Source organism: Crotalus tigris, unplaced genomic scaffold, assembly GCF_016545835.1.
Source record: "Crotalus tigris isolate CLP2741 ecotype Arizona unplaced genomic scaffold, ASM1654583v1 scf7180000021611.299338, whole genome shotgun sequence".
Classification (NCBI taxonomy): domain Eukaryota; kingdom Metazoa; phylum Chordata; class Lepidosauria; order Squamata; family Viperidae; genus Crotalus; species Crotalus tigris.
Window position 1 is genome coordinate 32850 of NW_024098591.1, and position 22403 is coordinate 55252.

General features: G+C 54.6%; 2 protein-coding genes across 2 annotated transcripts in view; both read left to right on the forward strand.

Annotated features, from left to right (window-relative positions):
• LOC120296839 (NAC-alpha domain-containing protein 1-like) overlaps window positions 1-22403 on the forward strand; it is a 52984-nt gene that overhangs the window by 29298 nt on the left and 1283 nt on the right. Inside the window, exons 2-8 of the mRNA XM_039318866.1 lie at window positions 197-6079; window positions 7518-7793; window positions 10832-10923; window positions 13387-13470; window positions 16399-16545; window positions 18582-18713; window positions 21399-21521. Of these exons, the coding sequence (XP_039174800.1) occupies window positions 197-6079; window positions 7518-7793; window positions 10832-10923; window positions 13387-13470; window positions 16399-16545; window positions 18582-18713; window positions 21399-21521 (6737 nt within the window). The remainder of the gene's footprint in view (window positions 1-196; window positions 6080-7517; window positions 7794-10831; window positions 10924-13386; window positions 13471-16398; window positions 16546-18581; window positions 18714-21398; window positions 21522-22403) is intronic.
• LOC120296840 lies at window positions 14285-15673 on the forward strand. The gene is made up of 2 exons (XM_039318867.1): window positions 14285-14918; window positions 15018-15673. Exons 1-2 carry the CDS (start codon window positions 14482-14484, stop codon window positions 15598-15600), a joined length of 1020 nt encoding a protein of 339 aa, XP_039174801.1. The 5' UTR covers window positions 14285-14481; the 3' UTR covers window positions 15601-15673.

Consider the following 22403-nt stretch of genomic DNA (forward strand, 5'->3'; position numbering starts at 1 on the left):
TTCAACCCTGTGAACCCCTGGACAGCCAGCTCAGCACGGCGTTAGCCCCTGCCACCCCTTTAAGCTGACTGAGTTTCAATGCCCTCCCACCCTCTGAAGCGGCTTAAAATCCTTCCGTGTCTCTCTTCCCGGGCGTTGCGTTTGACTTCTCCTTCTTCCCCCCTCCACCCTCTTTTTCTCTCTCTCCCCCCCCCAGATGGCTCCGGAAGCATCTCCTCCGCCTCCTCCACGCCGAGCGGGGACGTCCACCCCGCCGGGCCGATGTCTCTGGCCGTGACGCCTGACTCTTCCACCGACGTGTCGGCCTTCGTGCCGGCAAAGAAGGAAGACCGGCCCCAGCCCGAGGGGGCCAGTTGCGACGCCACTGCCGGCAACACGGCGGCCGGCGCGGGGACCCTGACCGAATGTGGCCAGAGGATGACGGAGCAGGCTCCCAAATCCGGCAGGACCCGGCCGCAAAGTCTTGGCCCCTCTCCTCCGGGGACGGATCCCCTGGACACGCGCATCGTGATGGGCGAGGAGACCCACGGCCTGGGGGCGGCGGAACAGGACGCTCCCGGGGCCATGCCCGGCGAGGAGGCGAGCGACGTGGTGCAGCACGAAGGATCGGTGGCTCCGGCGGCGTGCCAGGGTGCGCCTCTCTCTCCCGTCGCAAGAGACTTCGCTAACCGCCATCCCTACGTCTCCGTGGCTCCGAAGGCCCAGGAGACAGCGGCGGCGGGAGTGTCTCCTCTCTCTCAGGATGAGCCAATGGCTGACGTGCCTTCCCCAACGCCCACACTGGCCAAAGACCTTGCCAAGGCCCCCTGTAGCCTCGACGCCGAGCTGTACGTCACGGCTCCCTCCACCCCGATCCGGACGGTCTTCCCCTCTCTCAAGCAGGCCCCGTTCCCGAAAGACAGCCTGAGCGAGGAGCAGAACGACGTCGACAGCGAAGGCCTCGGCTCGCCGCCCACCTCGCCCTCGGGCTCCTACATCACCGCCGAAGGAGGCAGTTGGACGTCGTCGGGCACCGCTAGCTCGTCGCCGTCCTGCTCGCCAAATCTCCTAGCCGAGGCGGAAGCCGTCGCGCCCACCGCCGCTGCCGAGGAGGCCTCGCCGGAGCTGCACCTTCGCGAAGGGGAAGTCAAGCTCTCCGGCGGGACCTGCCCGCTCCTTGGGTACGAGGGCGTTTTCCGAGGGCTGTCCTTCATGCCCTACCCGGTGGAGGAAGACGAGGGGGTTCCATTGGAGGAAGAAGGCTGGCTCGGCCCAAGCGCGCTCCCGCCGAAAGCAGAGCATCTCGCGTGGGACCCCAACGGCGACGATTCCGAGGATGACGCCGACCTCAGCCCCAGCCCTTTGGAGGACAGCGAGCGCGCGTCGCCTTTGTACGACGCAGAAGTCGGAGGTTTTGCCCAAAGAGGGTCCGGAGCGTGCCCCTTAGCTCGTCCTCTTACTGCCGTCTCGGGCCCGCCTCCTGAGCTTGGCGGTGTGTTGGGAGCCGAGGAGTCCTCGCGGGAGCTGGACCTTCGCGAAGGGGAAGCCAAGGTCTCCGGCGGGACCTGCCCGCTCCTTGGGTACGAGGGCGTTTTCCGAGGGCTGTCCTTCATGCCCTACCCGGTGGAGGAAGACGAGGGGGTTCCATTGGAGGAAGAAGGCTGGCTCGGCCAAAGCGCGCTCCCGCCGAAAGCGGAGCATCTCGCGTGGGACCCCAACGGCGACGATTCCGAGGATGACGCCGACCTCAGCCCCAGCCCTTTGGAGGACAGTGAGCACGCGTCGCCTTTGTACGACGCAGATGTCGGAGATTTTGCCCAAAGAGGGTCTGGAGCGTGCCCCTTTGCTCGTCCTCTTACTGCCATCTCGGGCCTTCCTTCTGAGCTGTTGGGAGTGGGCCCCGCCGAGGCGGGTGAACCTGCTGGCCTTCGCAGGCAGCCACCTGCGTCTCCTCTGGACGGTACGGAGACCGCCGAGAGCGATCAGATGATTCCCGCTGTGTTTCTTCCCTTCCGGGGTAGCCTGCTTTTTGAGGCGGTGTCCATGGAGATCACGCTGTTCCCGCAGGGAGAAGTGGTGGAGAACGACGCCCTGTACGGGGCAGAAGAGGACGACAGCACCTCCGTGTCCTTCCTGCATTCTCTCTCGGAAACGTCCCTCGACGAAGGCGTGGATGAGACCTTCGCCTATCCGGACGACACCTCGCCGTCCTCCGACTTGGCTTCCGAGGAGGGCGAGGACGAGAAGCGGCCGTACAGCGTTGAGCCGCACACTGGGGTCACCGAAAGAGTCGAGGCCAAAGAAGAAGACCTGGGGAGGGGGCCGTCTCACCCGGAGAGCGAGAGCGAGATGGAGGTGTCCTCCGAGGCGTACGACGGGGATGAGGATACCGTTCGGGGAGCCGGTGAAGAACCCCCGCCGAGCACGGGAGAGGCCGAGGAGAAGAGCATGCCTCAAGAGGACGAGTGGACGCAGGAGGAGGACCCGAGGACACCTCCAACATCCTTTAGGCCAGAAAGCCGAGGTAGTACCTCCTCAAGGAACAGTTGTGTTTCTCCTCTGGGTCCAGGAGACGAGTCCCTGCTGGAGCCGACGTCTGAAGACTCGGCTTCCCCAACTCAGGATGAAACGGAAGACGCGTCCCTCAAGGAGCTGGTCCCCGCCCACCTCTCTCTGACACATCTGCCTCCCCCAGATGTCCAGTCAACCCAGCTGGCATTGGGAGGGGTGGCCGAGTGTGGGGAGTGTCTGATTGCGTGCTTCGACACCGACGACGAGTTGGACAACCAGCCTCCGTTGACCCCCGAGGACTCTCCGTCGCTGGCTCCCTTCGCCGGAGAATGGGTGGGCCAGGTTTCCGCTGCGTCGGTCATCTCCCTGGGATGGCACCACCCAGCGTGCCCAGTGGAGTTGGAAGAACTGGAGGCGGTGGACCACAATGACCCCTCCAGCCTGGACATGGGGGCGCGGCTGGAAGAGTCCGAGAAACGGCTGCTGGAGCTCTTGGATCAAGACGGTGCCGCCGGCAGGAGCTCTGAGGACCTGGAGCAGGCGGATGGAGCGACGTTGGAGGCTTCTTCCGAGAAGGAACCGCCCTTTGCGTCCTTCCTTCTTGAATCTAAGGTGGCCCTTTTAGAGCAACCCGAAGTCAGCCGAGCGGACGCCGAGACAACCCAGGACAGCCTCCTGGTCTGTCTGGAGTCGGAAGACGAGCTGGAAGAAGCTTCCTCTCTTGACCAGCTCAACAACACCGAGGAGCGGGCGATGGCGGCGTTCTCCGAGGCGAAATCTGACTCTCTCCTGGCGTTGAGCCACACGCCGGAGAACGTCCTCGTGGAAGACAACGGGGTCCTTCTAGATGCCTCGGGACCCGTGCCTCCAGAATCTCCTCTGGACGTTGAGGAAGCGGCCGAATTGCAGAACTGGAGTCTGTGCGGAACCCAGAGTAGCTCAATAGATCCAGAGATAGAGGACTACACCGGACACTCTTCCAGTGAAGAAGTGGTGGTAGATGACATCGCCGCTCCTAACCTTTCGGAACTCTGCTTGGAGACGGGCGAAACCGAAACGCTCAATGGGAGGGAGACTCGGGATGGTGAGCGTTACCTCACGCCAGCACAGGTAGAAACCGGCAGCCATTCTGGCGAAGCTCGGGATGGTGAGCGTTATCTCACGCCAGCACAGGTAGAAACGGGCAGCCATGCTGGCGACGTTTCAGAAGAAGACCCCGAGAAGGTCGAGGAACCATTGGATCTGTCCAGAGAAGAGTTGGTTGACGCCGAGGAGAACCCACCGAACGTGGTGGGAGTGGTAGAGGAGCCCGAGCGAGGGTTATACGAGGAGGGTCACGCTGGCCCAAACTGGGGAACGCCGTTGGAAGAAGATGCATCCGAACCCGAGAGTGAGGAAGGCAGCAATGCGGACGTCGGGGCTGAAATCCCACCAGCGGAAGACCTCCAGGCGGACTCCAGTTGCTTCTCAGCAGACGCCGTGCCGCAGTTAGAATCGGAAGGCTCGGCGACCGAGCAAGGAGACGCTCACAATTTAGCAAGTCAGAGAGACAGTAACATGAACGTACTATGGGACAACGAAGCGGAGGCCATCTTGAGCAGTACAGACCCTACTGGCGCTCCGGACGTGTTTGCAACCTCCGAGGAAACCACGGGTCCCCGAGAAGAGGTTGGTGAAACCATTGAGCAAGTTGACTCGGAAGAGAGAGAAGAGCCCGTTGAACGTCCGCAAGTGGAGAACGCGCCGACTCCAGAACTTCGCGGCGCCGAGGTGACTCTTCAGCAAGGAACCCAAGCTCTGAAGGACGGAGAAGGGGCAGAATCGGTTGAGTCTCCACACGATGTGGGTGATGGCCGTCTTTTGGACACCAAGACTGGGATGGTTGAGGCCGTCCCAGGCGTTTTTCCAGTAGAACACGTCGACCAAACGCTCTCCGGGACCAGCGATGATGTTCTTCTACGTGAGGAACACCCAGAGGTTCAGAAGAAGACTTTTGCTGAAGCCCTCATTCAGGGTCTCCTTCCTATTTTGGAAACTCGGCACCCTCGGCTGGAAGGAGAGGCGGACGCTCCCCTGTTTTCTCCGGACACATTGGAGGGGTCTTACTCTCACCTGGAGTCCAGCTTCTTGACGGCTCCTGAGGAGGTCTCCAATGAAACCACCCTCTTGGCTCCTTCAGATTCTGGAAGAGAAGAGTTTGTGACCCCCAATCAAACGTGGGGGAGTCCAAATGTGCTTGTGGAGGAGAGTCCTTCTCCACAAGACCTGGAGGCGGTGACGGCAGAGTTGGAGAATCTGATGGTTGAGGTGGAGAACGTTGACTCCGAAGGCCTGGAGACTCCACCACATGGTTCTCCCCAGCAGAGCATGGCTGTGTGTCTGCATTATAATGTCCTTGCCCAGACCCCTGTGGTCACCTCCCGGCCTGCCGCCAAGCCAAGGGATGCGTCTCCGGAACTTCGGCGTCATCAACAGATCTTCTTAGCTTCTGAAGACGAGATATATTTGAGCGATTTTCATGAAACTCAGGATAGACACGTCGAGGTGGAGCAGGCTGAAGCTGACGAGGATCTGACCACAGCTGGTCCCGAAACTTCCACCCCCACCGTCCCTAACCAGCGTCAACCAACCGGTGCCTTGTTTCAAACCGATGGTGGATCCACGCTATCTCCTCGGGCTCTTGAAGACCATCAACAGGTCAGCAGTATGCTGCAAGGCTCTTTCGGAAACCTGGAGGAGCGACGCGTGGAGGCCGCGCATCTCATCAGTAGCCTTCTGGTAGCGGAAGCGCAGCATCTTCTCGGCAGCCTGAAAGAGAACGTCCTGGAGAGCTTCTGTGGAGACCACCTAGAAGAAGCGGTGGAAGCGAAACGTTCTGAAGAACTCGAAGGCGCGAGGACGCTCGGGCAGGAAGTGGCGGAGGATCGCGAACTAAGCGCCGGGCCGTCTTGCGAGGAAGCCAAAGCTGAAGACCAAGCAGAGGTGGCGGCAGAGGGTGGAACGGGAGAAGTCCTCCCCGTATCGGAAGCGACCCACGGGGAGGACGCTCTACTGCAAGGTTCTTCCCCCAACAAAGCCACCCAACTTGACGTGGAAGACGTCGCCTCTGCCTCGGAGGAAGAGGCGGCGGACGTCAGGGATGGGAGCCCACCTCAAAGTTCTCCAGAAGATCTCCGAAGGCCAGAAGCCAGTCGGATGGCCGACGAGAAGATCACGGAAGCGTTGGAGGGGGTGGACCAGGAGGATTCCTCTTCTGAAGAGGCCTCGTCGTCTCGGGATTCTCCCGTTCCTCCGGCTTCCCCTTCCGGTGGAACCTCGTCGCCAGAGACACGTGGTGGTCCCTCAAAACGACCCTCGTCCCCTGCCCTGGAGGAGGCTCGCGTCGCCCCGCCTCCTGCTCCGACGTCGCAGTTCCCAGAAGTGCCTCCTGTTTTCTCCTTGATTCTCCCACCGTCACCTCCTTCCGAGGGTCCCGCCCAAGGCCCGTCAGCTACCTCGCGACTCGCTCCTTCGACCGCCGGTCCTTGTGCGGAACACACGCCTGCCAAAGAGACGTTCCTGCGAGACGCCCCCAAACTTCCGGTGGAAGGTAAGAGCGTTCTCTGTCGTTGTTGTTTTTTCTTCCCGTACAGGTCATCCTCGACTTTCGTTTAACGACCGCAGCAGTGGCTTAACGACCGCAACGGATACAGCAGTGGCTTAATGACCGCAGCAGTGGAGGAGGGAGGGGAAGGAAGAAAGATGGAAGGAATGGAGGAAGGACTGTGGGGTCCTTGGTGCTCTCTGAGCTGGGTGGTTTCCTGGCAGACGTCTCGTGACCCCACTAGGGAACGTCATCAGGTCTAGAAGGAAGGGAGGGAGGAGGAAGTGGACCATAGGGTCTTCGGTGCTCTCTGAGCTGGGTGGTTTCCTTGCAGATGTTGCAGGACCCAACTAGGGAACGTCATCAGTGGCTGGAAGGAAGTCGGCTTTGCTCTCCGTTTGTGTGTTGTTTCTTCCAGCCCTGATGACGTTCCCTAGTTGGGTCGTGAAACGTCTGCAAGGAAAACCACCCAGCTCAGAAAGCGCCAAGGGCTCCAGAAAAAGGAGAAACCCAGAGAAGCGTGGATGAACGCCAGGCAAACAACCAATCCGAACACAAGACCCAGAAGCCGTTTACACAGGATCACAGAGTTGGAAGGGACCTTGGAGGTCATCTAGTCCAGCCCCCTGCTCAAGCAGGAGACCCTTACAGAATGACAAGAGTTGGAAGGGACCTTGGAGGCCATCTAGTCCAGCCCCCTGCTCAAGCAGGAGACCCTTACAGAGTTACGGAATAACGAAGAGTTGGAAGGGACCTTGGAGGTCATCTAGTCTACCCTATTACCATTCCAGACAAAAGCTGGTCCAATTTCTTTTTTAAAGGGGACTTTAAACCACACTCCCTTCAACATTGCCAGTGCAAGTAACCCTATATAAAAAGGGAGCAATCCCCACACTCCCTCACACCGATGCCGTTCCCTAGTTGGGTCACGAAACGTCTGCAAGGAAACAGCCACACTCAGAGAGCACCAAGGACCCCCCAGTCCTTCCTCCTCTTCCTCTTTCCTTCCTTCCTTCCTTCCTTCCTTCCTTCCTTCCTTCCTTCCTTCCTCCTCCTCCTCCTCCAACTGATGACGTTCCCTAGTTCGGTCACGAGACGTCTGCAAGGAAACCACCCAGTGCAGAGAGCACCCAGGACCCCCCAGTCCTTCCTCCTCCTCCTCCTCCTCCTCCTCCTCCCCCCCTCCTCCCCCCCTTCTAGAACTGATGACGTTCCCTAGTTGGCTCACGAGACGTCTGCAAGGAATCCACCCAGCCCAGAGAGCACCAGCCCCCCCCCAAAGCACGATAAGATTGCCTGTGGATAAGACAACCGACATTTCGATGGGTGGCCCCATCCCCCAAAATTGGGGGAATGCCCACCAATGGAGAAAAAAGGGGAAGCTCTGAAGCCCCACCCACCCCCCCCTCTCTGAACTTCCTCCTTTTTCCTCCCCTCCCCCCAGCCCTCCAGACCGACAGCTCTCCGATGCCCGGCCACCCTCCCCAACTTCCCGGCGCCAAAGATGCCCGTGGGCGGAACCCGTTGCCCGGCCACCGAGATTCCCGCGCCAAGTATTTGGGCACGGCGCGGGAGAAGCGAGGCTCCCGGGGCTCCTTCCCGCCGGCGTCGAGTTCGAGCGAGGAGAGGGAGCTGGAGACGCTCCGCGAGGCGGGCATGATGCTGTTGGACGAGAAGACGGCCCTGGTGGGGAAGCGGGTCCAGGACGTCAACCACGAAGGTGACAACGCCACGGCGGTTGGGCGGGAAAAGGGCGCGGCGCGCGTTTCTCTCAGCGGGGCGCTTCCCCGTGGCTGGTGGAATGAAGCCGTAGGTTACCTGGGCAGGGAGGTGGACTAGAAGACCTCCACGGTCCCTTCCAAGTCTAGGATTTATGAACCTTGGGTCCTTTAGGGAGGTCCATCAGGGTGGGTGGAAGGTTGGATTAGATCCCGGGTCGGCAACCTGCGGCTCCGAAGTCACATGTGGCTCTTTGGATCTTCTTCTGCAGCTCCCAGCCTCCTCTGCCATTTTCAGAGAGAGAGAGAGAGAGACAGAAAGAGACGCTTGCGCTTCCCTTTTCTGTCTCTCTCTCTGTCTCTCTCTCTCTCCCTCTCCCTCCCTCTCTCCCTCTCCCTCTCTCTCTCTCTCTCTCTCTCTCTCTCTCTAAAAGAGAGTGGCCTCACGGAGTTCTCAGACGAGCTGACAAGCTTATTGGGTGGGGCTCCTGCCTTGGCTGCGTCTCTGCAGGAAGCAGGAAAGGGCAGGAGAGATAAGAATGGGTGTCAGCTTGTTGGAGAACAGCTTGAAGTCAGCTGGCCAGGTGAGCAGAAGAGAGGGAGAGAGGGGGGGAGAGAGAAAGAGAGAGAGAGAGAGAAAGAGGGGCAGAGAAAGAGAGAGAAAGAGAGGGGGGAGAGAGGGAGATGAAAGAGAAAGAGAGAGGGAGAGAAAGAGAGGGGGAGGGGGAACGAAAGAGGGAGAGAAGGAGAGAGAAAAAGAGAGAGAAAAAGAGGGAGAGGAGAGGAGAGGGGGGAAAGAGAAAGAGAGAGAGGAAAGAGGGGGGAGAGAAAAGAGAGGGAGAGGAAGGAGTGAAAGAGGGAGAGAAGGAGAGAGGAAAGAGAAGAAAAAGAAAGAAAGAGAAAAAAGAAAGAGGGAGAGGAAAGAGAAAGAAAGAAAGAAAGAAAGAAAGAAAGAAAGAAAGAAAGAAAGAAAGAAAGAAAGAACTAACTTATGCACAGCAGCCTCTTATTTCTTTTCAATTAAACTCTTTAATCAAGGTCTTTTCCCCTGGCGCACGCGCGCGCCAGTTTTGTGACTTCCAGTGTTTTCTCTGGGAAATGGGTCCAAGTGGCTCTTTGAGTGTTTAAGATTGCAGATTCCTGGACTAGAAGACCTCCATGGTCCCGTCCAGCTCTAGGATTTATGAACCTTGGGTCCTTTAGGGATGTCCACCAGGATGGGTGGAAGGTTGGAGTAGAAGATCTCCATGGCTCCTTCCAACCATAGGATTTATGAAGCTTGGTGGGTGCTTCAGGGATGTCCACCAGGATGGGTGGAAGGTTGGAGTAGAAGATCTCCATGGCTCCATCCAAACCTAGGATTTATGAAGCTTGGTGGGTCCTTCAGGGATGTCCACCAGGATGGGTGGAAGATTGGAGACCTCCATGGTCCCTTCCAACCTTAGGATTTATGAAGCTTGGTGGGTGCTTCAGGGACGTCTATCAAGATGGGTGGAAGGTTGGACTAGAAGATCTCCACGGTCCATTCCAACTCTAGGATTTATGAAGCTTGGTGGATCCTTCAGGGACCTCCACCAGGATGGGTGGAAGGTTGGAGTAGGAGATCACCACGGTCCATTCCAGCTTTAGGATTTATGAAGTTTGGTGGGTGCTTCAGGTATATCTACCAGGATAGGTGGAAGGTTGGACTAGAGGACCTCCATGGTTCTTTCCACCCATGGATTTTATGGTGGGGCCTTCAGGGACGTCCACCAGGATGGGTGGAAGGTTGGACTAGAAGACCTCCATGGTCCCGTCCAACTCTATGATTTATGAACCTTGGGTCCTTCAGGGATGTCCAACAGGATGGGTGAAGGTTGGACTAGAACACCTCCATGGCTCCTTCCAACCCTAGGGTTTATGAACCTTGGTGGGTCATTCAGGGATGTCCACCAGGATGGTGGAAAGTTGGATTACAAGACATGGGACAAGGATTCCATGATCTTTGGTGGGTCCTTCAGGGATATCCACCAGGATGGGTGGAAGATTGGAGACCTCCATGGTCCCTTCCAGCCCTAGGATTTATGAACCTTGGTGGGTGCTTCAGGGACGTCTAGCAAGATGGGTGGAAGGTTGGACTAGAAGATCTCCATGGTCCATTCCAACTCTAGGATTTATGAAGCTTGGTGGGTCCTTCAGGGACGTCCACCAGGATGGGTGGAAGGATGGACTAGAAGATCTCCATGGCTCCTTCCAAACCTAGGATTTATGAAGCTTGGTGGGTCCTTCAGGGATGTCCACCAGGATGGGTGGAAAGTTGGATTACAAGACATCCATGGTTCCTTCTAGGACAAGGATTCCGTGATCTTTGTTGGGTCCTTCAGGGATATCCACCAGGATTTATGAATCTTGGTGGGTCCTTCAGGGACGTCCACCAGGATGGGTGGAAGGTTAGAGTAGAAGACCCCCGTGGTTCCTTCCAACTCTAGGATTTATGAACCTTGGTGGGCCCTTCATGGACGTCCACCAGGATGGTTGGAAGGTTGGAGTAGAAGATCCATGGAGATCCATTCCAACTCTAGGATTTATGAAGCTTGGTGGGTGCTTCAGGGATGTCCGCCAGGATGGGTGGAAAGTTGGATTAGAAGGCATCCATGGTTCCTTCCAGGACAAGGATTCCATGATCTTTGGTGGGTCCTTCAGGGATGTCCACTGGGATCGGTGGACAGTTGGATTGGAAGATCTCCAAGCTCCCTTCCTTGCTGGATCTTTCCTGTATGTCCACCAGGAGTTGGAAGGGGCCTCCGAGGTCATCTAATCCCACCCCCTGCTCAAGCAGGAGACCCTTACAGGCATCACAGAATGACAATTGGAAGGGACCTCGGAGAGCATCTAGTCAAGCCCCCCAGATAAATCTTCCACTTACAACAGTTCGCTTTATTGACCGTTCTAAGTTACAACGGCATTGGAAAAAAGAGACTTAATGTCCTCAACGTACGACCGCAAGCCAGCCCAACGGTTCTGTCGTTCGGTGAGATTTTGTTTCTTTTTTCCTCCCCAGGATCTTCCAACGATTCGGAAAGCAATGAAGGATCCTTGCCGGAATTGGAAGAGCCGAACGTTCCAGTACCACGGACAGCTCCCACGGCGCAGGTGCGGTCCTTGAAGATGGGGGGGGGCGGACTTCAATTCCCCGAATTCCTCAGTCAGTTGCCCGTGGGCTGGGCTGAGAGAGAAGGCTGGGTGAGTTCCAGTCCCGCTGCTGTTCCTGCGTCAGGCGGGACTAGAACTCACCGTCGCCTGGTGATAGGCCCAAAGTCATCCGGTTGGCTTTTGCGCTTAAGGCGGGACTAGAACTCACCGTCGCCTGGTGATGGGCCCAAAGTCATCCGGTTGGCTTTTGCGCTTAAGGCGGGACTAGAACTCACCGTCGCCTGGTGATGGGCCTAAAGTCATCCGGTTGGCTTTTGCGCTTAAGGTGGGACTAGAACTCACCGTCGCCTGGTGATTGGCCCAAAGTCATCTGGTTGGCTTGTGTGCTTAAGGTGGGACTAGAACTCACCGTCGCCTGGTGATTGGGCCAAAGTCATCCAGTTGGCTTTTGTGCTTCAGGTGGGACTAGAACTCACCGTCGCCTGGTGATTGGACCCACTTGGCTTTCATTAATAAGGCGGGACTAGAACTCATTTCTCCTGATGATTGGCCCAAAGTCACCCAACGTGCTTTTGTGCCTAAAGTGGGACTAGAACTCACAATCTCCTGGTGATTGGCCCAAAATCCCTCATCCTGCCTTCTTGTCTAAGGCGGAACTAGAACTCACCATCTCCTGGTGATTGGCCCAGAGTCACCCAGCCCACTTTCCTACTTAAGGTGGAACTAGAACTCCCAAACTATTGGTGATTGGCCCATAGTCACCCAACCCATTTTTCTGCTTAAGGTGGAACTAGAACTCCCAAACTATTGGTGATTGGCCCAAAGTCACCCAGCCCACTTTCCTATTTAAGGTGGAACTAGAACTCCCAGACTATTGGTGATTGGCCCAAAGTCACCCAGCCCACTTTCCTATTTAAGGTGGAACTAGAACTCCCAGACTATTGGTGATTGGCCCAAAGTCACCCAGCCCATTTTTCTGCTTAAGGTGGAACTAGAACTCCCAAATTATTGATGATTGGCCCAAAGTCACCCATCCCACTTTCCTATTTAAGGTGGAACTAGAACTCCCAGACTATTGGTGATTGGCCCAAAGTCATCCAGCCCATTTTCCTGCTTAAGGTGGAACTAGAACTCCCAAACTATTGGTGATTGACCCAAAGTCACCCAGCCCACTTTCCTACTTAAGGTGGAACTAGAACTCCCAAATTATTGGTGATTGGCCCAAATTCACCCAGCCCACTTTCCTACTTAAGGTGGAACTAGAACTCCCAAACTATTGGTGATTGGCCCATAGTCACCCAGTCCAATTTCTTGCCTAAGGTGGAACTAGAACTCCCAGACTATTGGTGATTGGCCCAAAGTCACCCAGCCCATTTTCCTGCTTAAGGTGGAACTAGAACTCCCAAACTATTGGTGATTGGCCCATAGTCACCCAGTCCACTTTCTCGCCTAAGGTGGAACTAGAACTCCCAGACTATTGGTGATTGGCCCAAAGTCCCCCACTCCACTTTCTCGCCTAAGGTGGAACTAGAACTCCCAAGCTATTGATGATTGGCTCATAGTCACCCAGCCCACTTTCCTGCTTAAGGTGGAACTAGAACTCCCAAATTATTGGTGATTGGCCCAAAGTCACCCAGTCCAGTTTTTTACTTAAGGTGGAACTAGAACTCCCAAACTATTGGTGATTGGCCCAAAGTCACCCAGTTCACTTTCCTACTTAAGGTGGAACTAGAACTCCCAGACTATCGGGGATTGGCCCAAAGTCTCCCATCCAGCCTTCCCATCTAACGTGGGACTAGAACTCACCATCTCCTGCCGATTGGCCCAAGGTCACCCACTCGGCTTTCAGAACTGAAAGGCGAAACTAGAACTCCCGGTCTCCCACTTAAGTCTTATTCACCGTTGCATTCTTTCCATCGGACCGCCCTCAAAATCCTTTCCCTCGCTTAAAAAGAAAAAAAAGTAAAATAAATTTAATTAGAAGAATAATTCCCAGCTCTTGAAGGACCGAGGGGCAAGCGGCGATAACGCAGGCCTCGCCGTGAGGTGCTGAGTTCGAATTCTTTCCTGCCCGTCTGTCGTTGCAAACGTTTCCTCCCCCCGGCTTGAATCTCTCTCTCTTTTTTTTTGTAAATTATAAACTCTTTGCGCCAAACGGCCAGCCCCCCCCCCCACAAGTGCAAAAAAAAGGAGGGGGCGTTGATTTGAGGATGCACACTCACACACACACACACCCACCCAGACACACACACACACACACACACACACACACAAATGGACCTCTTAAAAATGAAATTTGGACCTCCACCGGGGCCAGCTAAAATGCCTTTCCAGGAAATAAAGAGAACAGATGCGCCTTTGCGGAGAGTGTGACATGCAGCTCGGACTAGAAAAGAGATCCACTTAGTAGTAAATGGATGAGTAAATGGATTTGTGTTTTTTTGTTTTTGTTTTTTTTTGCAGAGTCAGCTCACCCACTCCCTGGGGACCGGCGAAGAGTCCATTAGCAAGGCCAAGCAAAGCCGGAGCGAGAAGAAAGCACGGAAGGTAAATGGGAAGGATTTTAATCCATCCTTCCTTCCTTCCTTCCCTCCCTCCCTCCCTTCCTTCGTTCCTTCCTTCCTTCCTTCCTTCCATCTCTCCTCCCCTCCTTCCTTCCCTCCCTCCCTCCCTCTCCTTCGTTTGTTCCTTCCTTCCTTCCATCTCTCCTCCCCTCCTTCCTTCCCTCCCTCCCTCCCTCTCCTTCTTTCATTCCTTCCTTCCTTCCATCTCTCCCCTCCTTCCTTCCCTCCCTCCCTCCCTCTCCTTCCTTCCTTCCTTCATTTGTTCCTTCCTTCCTTCCATCTCTCCTCCCCTCCTTCCTTCCTTCCCTCCCTCCCTCCTTCCCTTCCCTTCCCTCCCCCTCCTTCTTTCTTTCCTTCCGTTTGTTCCTTCCTTCCAACTCTCCCTTCTTCTGTTCTTCCCTCCCTCCCTCCCTCTCCTTCCTTTTTCCTTCCTTCCTTCCTTTCTTCCTCCCTCCCTCTTTCCCTTCCTTCTTCCTTCCTTCCTTTCCTCCCTCCCTCCTTCCCCTCCTCCCTCTCCCTTCCTTCCCTCCCTCTCTCCCTCTCCTTCCTTCCTTCCTTTCCTCCCTCCGCTTCCCTCCCTCTCCTTCCTTCCTTCCCTCCCTCCATCTCTCCCTCTCCTTTCTTCCTCCCTTTCCTCCTCCCTCCCTTCCTCCCTTCCTCCCTTCCCTCCATCTCTCTCTCTCCTTCCTTTCTTCCTTTCCTCCCTCCCTTCCCCTCCCTCTTCCTTCCCTCCCTCCCTCATTCCTTCATCCATCTCTCCTTCCTTCCTTCCTTCCTTCCCTCCCTCCCTCCCTCCCTCCCTCCCTTCCATTCTCACAAATCACTCAAGTCGGTGAATATATCCAACACCCACTTTCATCCTTAACGTGGAACTAGAACTCACCCACTCCTAGTGATTGGTCCAAAGTCACCCAGCTGGCATTCAACCCTAAGGGGGGGGGAAACTAGAACTCTCAAGTCTAGCCTTGGGTGGGTTGGCCTTCTCTGGTCCACCATGTCATTCTTGAAGAAGGCCCTACCTCAAGGTGGCATTCCGTGGAGCGAGACGTTGGTCTACAAGACCTCAAGGGAGGGTTGGTCTAGTCTAACCTTCTTGGGTTGGCCTTCTATGGTCTATCCCCATGTCTTGAAGAAGGCCCTACTTCAAGGTGGCATTCTGTGGAGCGAGACGTTGGTCTACAAGACCTCAAGGGAGGGATGGTCTAGTCTAACCTTCTTGGGTTGGCCTTCTATGGTCTATCCCCATGTCTTGAAGAAGGCCCTACCTCAAGGTGGCATTCCGTGGAGCGAGACGTTGGTCTACAAGACCTCAAGGGAGGGATGGTCTAGTCTAACCTTCTTGGGTTGGCCTTCTATGGTCTATCCCCATGTCTTGAAGAAGGCCCTACTTCAAGGTGGCATTCTGTGGAGCGAGACGTTGGTCTACAAGACCTCAAGGGAGGGTTGGCCTTCTATGGTCTATCCCCAGGTCTTGAAGAAGGCCCTACCTCAAGGTGGCATTCTGTGGAGCGAGACGTTGGTCTACAAGACCTCAAGGGAGGGATGGTCTAGTCTAACCTTCTTGGGTTGGCCTTCTATGGTCTATCCCCATGTCTTGAAGAAGGCCCTACTTCAAGGTGGCATTCTGTGGAGCGAGACGTTGGTCTACAAGACCTCAAGGGAGGGTTGGCCTTCTATGGTCTATCCCCAGGTCTTGAAGATGGCCCTACCTCAAGGTGGCATTCTGTGGAGCGAGACGTTGGTCTACAAGACCTCAAGGGAGGGTTGGTCTAGTCTAACCTTCTTGGGTTGGCCTTCTATGGTCTATCCCCAGGTCTTGAAGAAGGCCCTACTTCAAGGTGGCATTCTGTGGAGCGAGACGTTGGTCTACAAGACCTCAAGGGAGGGTTGGCCTTCTATGGTCTATCCCCAGGTCTTGAAGATGGCCCTACCTCAAGGTGGCATTCTGTGGAGCGAGACGTTGGTCTACAAGACCTCAAGGGAGGGTTGGTCTAGTCTAACCTTCTTGGGTTGGCCTTCTATGGTCTATCCCCAGGTCTTGAAGAAGACCCTACCTCAAGGTGGCATTCCGTGGAGCAAGGAGTTGGTCTACAGGACCTCACGGGAGGGTTAATGAAGTCTAGCCTTCTTGGGTTGGCCTTGTATGGTCCACCATGACTTGAAGGCGGCCCTACCTCAAGGTGGCATTCTGTGGAACGAGACGTTGGTCTACAGGACCTCAAGGGAGGGTTAATGAAGTCTAGCCTTCTTGGGTTGGCCTTGTATGGTCCACCATGACTTGAAGGCGGCCCTACCTCAAGGTGGCATTCCGTGGAGCGAGACGTTGGTCTAAAGACCTCAAGGGAGGGTTAATGAAGTCTAGCCTTCTTGGGTTGGCCTTGTATGGTCCACCATGACTTGAAGAAGGCCCTACCTCAAGGTGGCATTCCGTGGAGCGAGACATTGGTCTATAGGACCTCAAGGGAGGGTTAACGAAGTCTAGCCTTCTTGGGTTGGCCTTGTATGGTCCACCATGACTTGAAGGCGGCCCTACCTCAAGGTGGCATTCCGTGGAGCGAGACGTTGGTCTAAAGACCTCAAGGGAGGGTTAACGAAGTCTAGCCTTCTTGGGTTGGCCTTGTATGGTCCACCATGACTTGAAGGCGGCCCTACCTCAAGGTGGCATTCCGTGGAGCGAGACATTGGTCTACAGGACCTCAAGGGAGGGTTGGCCAAGTCTAGCCACCTTGGGTTGGTCTTCTTGAAGAAGACCCTACCTCAAAACTCAACACGTTCCTCCTCGTTCGTGATCTTCATCTGTTGGGTTGACCTCCCTGGCCCACCTTCCTTTCCTCCGTGGCTCCTCGGAGGGCGAGCCTGTGGCAGGATTGTGAGCGTGTGTTGTGTGTTTGTGTGGGTTCTTGGCTTCCAGGCCATGTCCAAGCTGGGCCTGCGCCAAATCCACGGCGTGACCAGGATCACCATCCGCAAATCCAAGAACATCTTGTTTGTCATCACCAAGCCGGATGTCTTCAAAAGCCCCGCCTCGGATATCTACATCGTCTTTGGAGAAGCCAAGGTGAGCCCAGGGAGAGGACCCAAGGGAGGACATGGCATCCTGGGGGCTGGGGGAGTCCGTGGGTGACAGGAGAGGGAGGGAGAGAGGGAAGGAAGGAAGGAAGGAAGGAGAGGAAGAGAAAGGAAGGGAGGCGAGGGAGGGCGGAAGAAGGAAGGAAGAAGGGAAAGAGAAGGAAGGAAGAAAAGAAGGAGAAGGTGGAAGAGAAGAAGGAAGGAAGAAGAGAAACGAGGAAGGGAGGCGAGAAGGAAGGAAGGAAGGAAGGAAGGAAGGAGAGGGAGGGCGGAAGAGAAGAAGGGAGAAGGGAAAGAGAAGGAAGGAAGGAGGGAGGGCAGAAGAGAAGGAAGGAGGAAGAAGAGAAACTAGGAAGGAAGGGGAGAAGGAAGGAGGGAGGGAGGGCGGAAGAGAAGAAGGGAAAGAGAAGGAAGGAAGGAGGGAGGGAGGGCGGAAGAGAAGAAGGGAAAGAGAAGGAAGGAAGGAAGGAGGGAGGGCGGAAGAGAAGAAGGGAAAGAGAAGGAAGGAAGGAGGGAGGGCGGAAGAGAAGAAGGGAAAGAGAAGGAAGGAAGGAAGGAGGGAGGGCGGAAGAGAAGAAGGGAAAGAGAAGGAAGGAAGGAAGGAGGGAGGGCGGAAGAGAAGAAGGAAGGAAGAAGGGAAAGAGAAGGAAGGCAGGAAGAAGAGAAACTAGGAAGGAAGTGAGAAGGAAGGAAGGAAGGAGAGGGAGGGCGGAAGAGAAGAAGGGAAAGAGAAGGAAGGAGGGAGGGCAGAAGAGAAGGAAGGAAGAATGGAAAGAGAAGGAAGGAAGAAGAGAAGGAAGGAAGAGGAGAAGGAAGGAGGGAGGGAGGGCGGAAGAGAAGGAAGGAAGGGAAAGAGAAGGAAGGAAGGAAGGGAGAGGGTGGAAGAGAAGAAGGAAGGAAGAAGAGAAATGGAAGGAAGGGGAGGAGGAAGGAAGGGAGGGGGAGGGTGGAAGAGAAGAAGGAAGGATTGATGAAGGAAGGAATGAAGAAAGGGAGGGTGGAAGAGAAGGAAGGAAGAAGGGAAAAATGAAGAATAAGGAAGGATGGAAGGGAGGGAGAGAAGGTGGAAGGTGGAAAGAAGGAAGGAAAGGCAGGGAGGGAGGGAAGAAAGCAAAAGGAAGGAAAGAATAATGAAGGGTAGCGAAAAGCAGAAGGGAATGCAAGAAGGAAAGGAAGGAAGGAAGGAAGGAAGGAAGGAAGGAAGGAGAGGGAGGGTGGAAGAGAAGAAGGGAAAGGGAAGGAAGGAAGGAAGGAAGGAAGGAAGGAAGGAAGGAAGGAAGGAAGGAGAGGGCAGACAAGAAGAAGGAAGGAAGAAGAGAAAGAGAAGAAAGGAAGGCGACGGATGGTGGAAGAAGGAAGGAAGAAGGGAAAAATAAGGAAGGAAGGAGAGAGAAAGGGAAGAGGGGAAGGAAGAAAAGCCAAAGGAAGGACAGAATAATGAAGGGAAGCGAAAAGGAGGCAAGAAAGAAAAGAAGGCGAGGGGAGGGAAGGAAAGAAGGAAGGAAGGAGAGAGGGAGTGAAAAAGGGAGGAAGGAGGGAGGGAGAGGGAAGGAGGGATGGGAGGAAGGAGGGACGTATGGAAGGGAGGAGAGTGAGAGAAGGAAGGAAGGAAGGAAGACGCTGCGACCGTCGTAAATGCAAAAGTCGGTTGCCGAGCGTCCGAATTTGGATCGCGTGACCACAGGGGATGCCGCGACGGTCGCTAAGCGTGAAAGCCGATTCCCTTTTCCCGGTGCCCTTGTAGCTTTGAACGGCCACTAAGCGAGTCGTCGTAAGTCGAGGACTCCCCGCATGGTGACACATCCTCGCTTTCATATCTGTCTTCTTCTCCTCTCTGGAGGAATCGGACTGAAAATGTGAGATTACGGGAGGTTGACGGGACCTGCCCCCTTTGTAGACCATGGAAGAACCTGGATTAAATCTTGGGAGGTCTTCTTCTTCTTCTTGGGGAGGTCTTCTCCTGGAAATGGGACTTGGGCCAGGTCTCCAGATCTGATAACGTTCCTCCACTTCGGTCTTCTCCAGATCGAAGACCTCTCTCAACAGGTCCACAAAGCCGCGGCGGAGAAGTTCAAAGTTCCGGTGGAGCACTCGCCCTTGATCACCGAAGCAGCCCCGGCCCTGACCATCAAGGAGGAGAGTGAGGAAGAGGAGGAGGTAAGGGAGGAGACCAAGGATGGTAACCTTCTCCAAGCGTCGTTGGAGACGGCGGTGGAAAGGGGGAAGGCCGAGATGGACGAGAACGTGGGAGGTCTTTGGGGTGTCCTCGTCAAGTCCCACCAAGGAGGTTAGGAGGCCCTCAAGTTCCATCTAGGAGGTCCGAGTCAAGTTCCAGCTAGGAGGTCCAAGCCAGGAGCTCCTCAAGTTCCACCAAGGAGCTCTTCAAGTTCCACCTAGGAGGTCCAAGTCAGGAGGTCCTCAAGTTCCACCTAGAAGGTCCAAGTCAGGAGACCCTCAAGTTCCACCCAGGAGGCCCTCAAGTTCCATCTAGGAGGTCCAAGTCAGGAAACCCTCAAGTTCCACCTAGGAGGCCCTCAAGTTCTACCTAGAAGGTCCAAATCAGTAGGTCCTCAAGTTCCACCTAGGTCCTTAAGTTCCACCTAGAAGGTCCAAGTCAGGAGACCCTCAAGTTCCACCAAGGAGCTCTTCAAATTCCACCTAGGAGGTCCAAGTCAGGAGACCCTCAAGTTCCACCTAGGAGCTCCTCAAGTTCCACTTAGAAGGTCCAAGTCAGGAGACCCTCAAGTTCCACCTAGGAGGCCCTCAAGTTCTACCTAGAAGATCCAAATCAGTAGGTCCTCAAGTTCCACCTAGGTCCTCAAGTTCCACCTAGGTCCTTAAGTTCCACCTAGGAGGTCCAAGTCAGGAGGTCCTCAAGTTCCACCTAGGAGCTCCTCAAGTTCCACCTAGGAGGTCCAAATCAGGAGCTCCTCAAGTTCCACCTAGGTCCTTAAGTTCCACCTAGGAGGTTCAAGTCAGGAGACCCTCAAGTTCCACCTAGGAGCTCCTCAAGTTCCACCTAGGAGGTCCAAATCAGGAGCTCCTCAAGTTCCACCTAGGTCCTTAAGTTCCACCTAGGAGGTCCAAGTCAGGAGACCCTCAAGTTCCACCTAGGAGCTCCTCAAGTTCCACCTAGGAGGTCCAAATCAGGAGCTCCTCAAGTTCCACCTAGAAGGTCCAAGTCAGGAGACCCTCAAGTTCCACCTAGGAGCTCCTCAAGTTCCACCTAGGAGGTCCAAATCAGGAGCTCCTCAAGTTCCACCTAGGTCCTTAAGTTCCACCTAGGAGGTCCAAGTCAGGAGACCCTCAAGTTCCACCTAGGAGCTTCTCAAGTTCCACCTAGGAGGGTCCGGTAGTCATAGAAGGACACAAAATGGCACCCTAGAGCGGAAGGGACCTTGGTTGAGGTCACCCAGCCCGACCCGCTTGTCCAAGACAGGAGACCTGCCATGAGCTTTGGGGTCCACCACAAGTCCACCTCATGGGACTCGGTCTCCTGATGGCTTCTCAAGGCCAGCTCCTTTCTGAAGATACGAACCCTGGACTTCAGGTTGGGGCCACCCCATAAAAGGTGGGAGAAGTGACCCCCCAACGTGGAGAAAGGTCTACTAGAACCTCACCCCGTTGCTACTCTCGTTGTTGTTAGGGTTGGTGGCAAAGTCAACCAGACGTTGGACGTTGGCCTTTTTTATCCGCTTACTGGAGTCCCTCCCGAGAATCTGTCAGGAGGTTGATGATGATCTTCTTCCTCTTCCTCTTCCTCCTCCTTCTCCCTTCCTCTTCCTCCTCCTCCTCCTGCTCCTCCTCCCTCGCCCTCTCTTCCTTCACCTCCTTTTTCCTTTTTCCTTCTTTTCTCCTTCCTTCATTCCTTCCTTTCCCCTACTCTTTCCTACTTTTCTTTTTCTTTTTCATTCATTCTTTCCTTTCTTTTTCTTTCTTTTCTTTTTTCCTCCCTCCCTCCTTCCCTCCCTCTTCCTTTCCTCCTTCTCTCCTTCTTTCTTCCTCCCTCCTCCGTCTTTTCTTTTTTCTTCCTTCTTCCTTCTCCCGCTTTTTTTCCTCCCTCCCTCCTTCCCTTCTTCCCTCTTCCTTCCTTCCTTTCCTCCTCCTTCTTTTTTTTCTCCCTCACTCCCTCCTGTCTTTCTTTTTGTTCCTTCCTTTCTTTTCTTTTTTCCTCCCTCCTTCCCTCCCTTTTTTTCTTTCCTTCCTTCTTTCTTATCCCTTCCCTTTCTTTGCTTTTCTCTTTTTTCCTCCCTCCTGCCCACTATTCTTCTCTCTTCCTTCTTTCCTTCCTTCCTTCTCTCCGTTCCTCCCTTCCTTTCTTTCACTCCTTCTCTCTTCTTTCTTTTTTCCTCCCTCCCTCCTTCCCTCCCTCTTCCTTCCTTCCCTCCTTCTCCTTTTTTTCCTCCCTCCCTCCCTCCTGTCTTTCTTTTTTTCTTTCTCCTTTTCTTTTCTTTTTTCCTCCCTTCCTCCTTCCGTCCCTTTTTTTTCCTTTCCTTCCTTCTTTCTTATCCCTTCCCTTTCTGTTTTTCTTTTTTTCCTCCCTCCTGCCCACCATTCTTCCCTCCCTTCTTTCCTTCCTTCCTTCTTTCCGTTCCTCCCTTCTTTTTTTTCTCCCTCCCTTTCTTTCTTTCTTTCTTTCTTTCTTTCTTTCTCTTTTTCTTTCTTTCTCTTTCTTCTTTCTTTCTCTTCCTTCCTTCCTTCTTTCTCTTTCTTTCTTTCTTTCTTTCTTTCTTTCTTTCTCCCTTTCTTTTTTTGTTTCTTCCTTCTTTCTTTTTTTCCTTCTTTCTTTTTCTTTTTCTTTTTCTTTCTTTCTCTTTCCTCCCTCCCTCCCTCTTTTGCCAGGTGGACGAAACGGGCCTGGAGGTGAGGGACATTGAGCTGGTGATGGCTCAGGCCAACGTCTCCCGCGCAAAAGCCGTCCGAGCCCTTCGGCACAACAACAACGATATCGTCAACGCCATCATGGTGAGTCTGGGCAGGGCCGCGAGGGACCGAGGGAGGGAGAGCCGCCGAGCCTCCGCGGTGGGGTGGAGCGTGGCCTGGATGCCCGGGGAGGAGGGTGGGAGGGGCTTCATTCCTGGAGATTAAGACAGAAAGGCGCCAAAGGTTAGATCATTCGGTGGAGAGGGAGAGAAATGGGGAAGCTGCTCCCGAGCGATTCCTCTGAGGGTTTCGACGGGGCGGCGGCTACCGACGGTCCTCCCCTCGCGACGGGTTCCCTTCGCGACCGCTCCAGGGTTACGACGGCACTGGAAGCAGGGACCCTGGGTCGGACTGAACGGCCCTTGCAGCATCCCGACGGAGGCGGGATCCTCTTTTTTCCCCCCGACGTCCTGACCGGCGACGTCGAGGGGATTCACTTCACGACCGTCTTACTCACTTCACAACTGCAGCGATTCACTTAACGGCCGGGACAAGGAAGGTCGTCCAAGGGGCCCAAGCTCAGGAAACTCACGTGTCTCGCTTAGCGACAGAAATTTGGGGCTCATTTGTGGTCGTATGTTGAGGAGAACCTGTATTAGAAGAGAGCGGGAGTAGAGTAGAATAGGGATAAGAGAGGAGAGGATCAGAATAGAATAGAACAGAACAACAGAACAGAACAGAATAGAAGGAATGAAGGATAGGATAGGATAGGATAGGATAGGATAGGATAGGATAGGAATGGCAGAATAGAATAGAAATAGAATAGAAATAGAATAGAAATAGAATAGAATAGAATAGAATATAGAAACAAGAATAGAATATATGGAATAGAATAGAACAGAACAGAATAGTTAAGAATAGAATATTTTAATAGAATAGAATAGAAAATAAGAATAGAATAGAATAGAATAGAGAATATAGGAT

Excerpts from the sequence above, each read along its gene's own strand:
- LOC120296840 (XM_039318867.1), top strand. The coding sequence starts at position 14,482 with ATGTCATTCTTGAAGAAGGCCCTACCTCAAGGTGGCATTCCGTGGAGC. Across the intron at positions 14,919-15,017 it reads GAGACGTTGGTCTACAAGAC|CTCAAGGGAGGGATGGTCTA; the intron begins CTCAAGGGAGGG and ends GGTCTACAAGAC.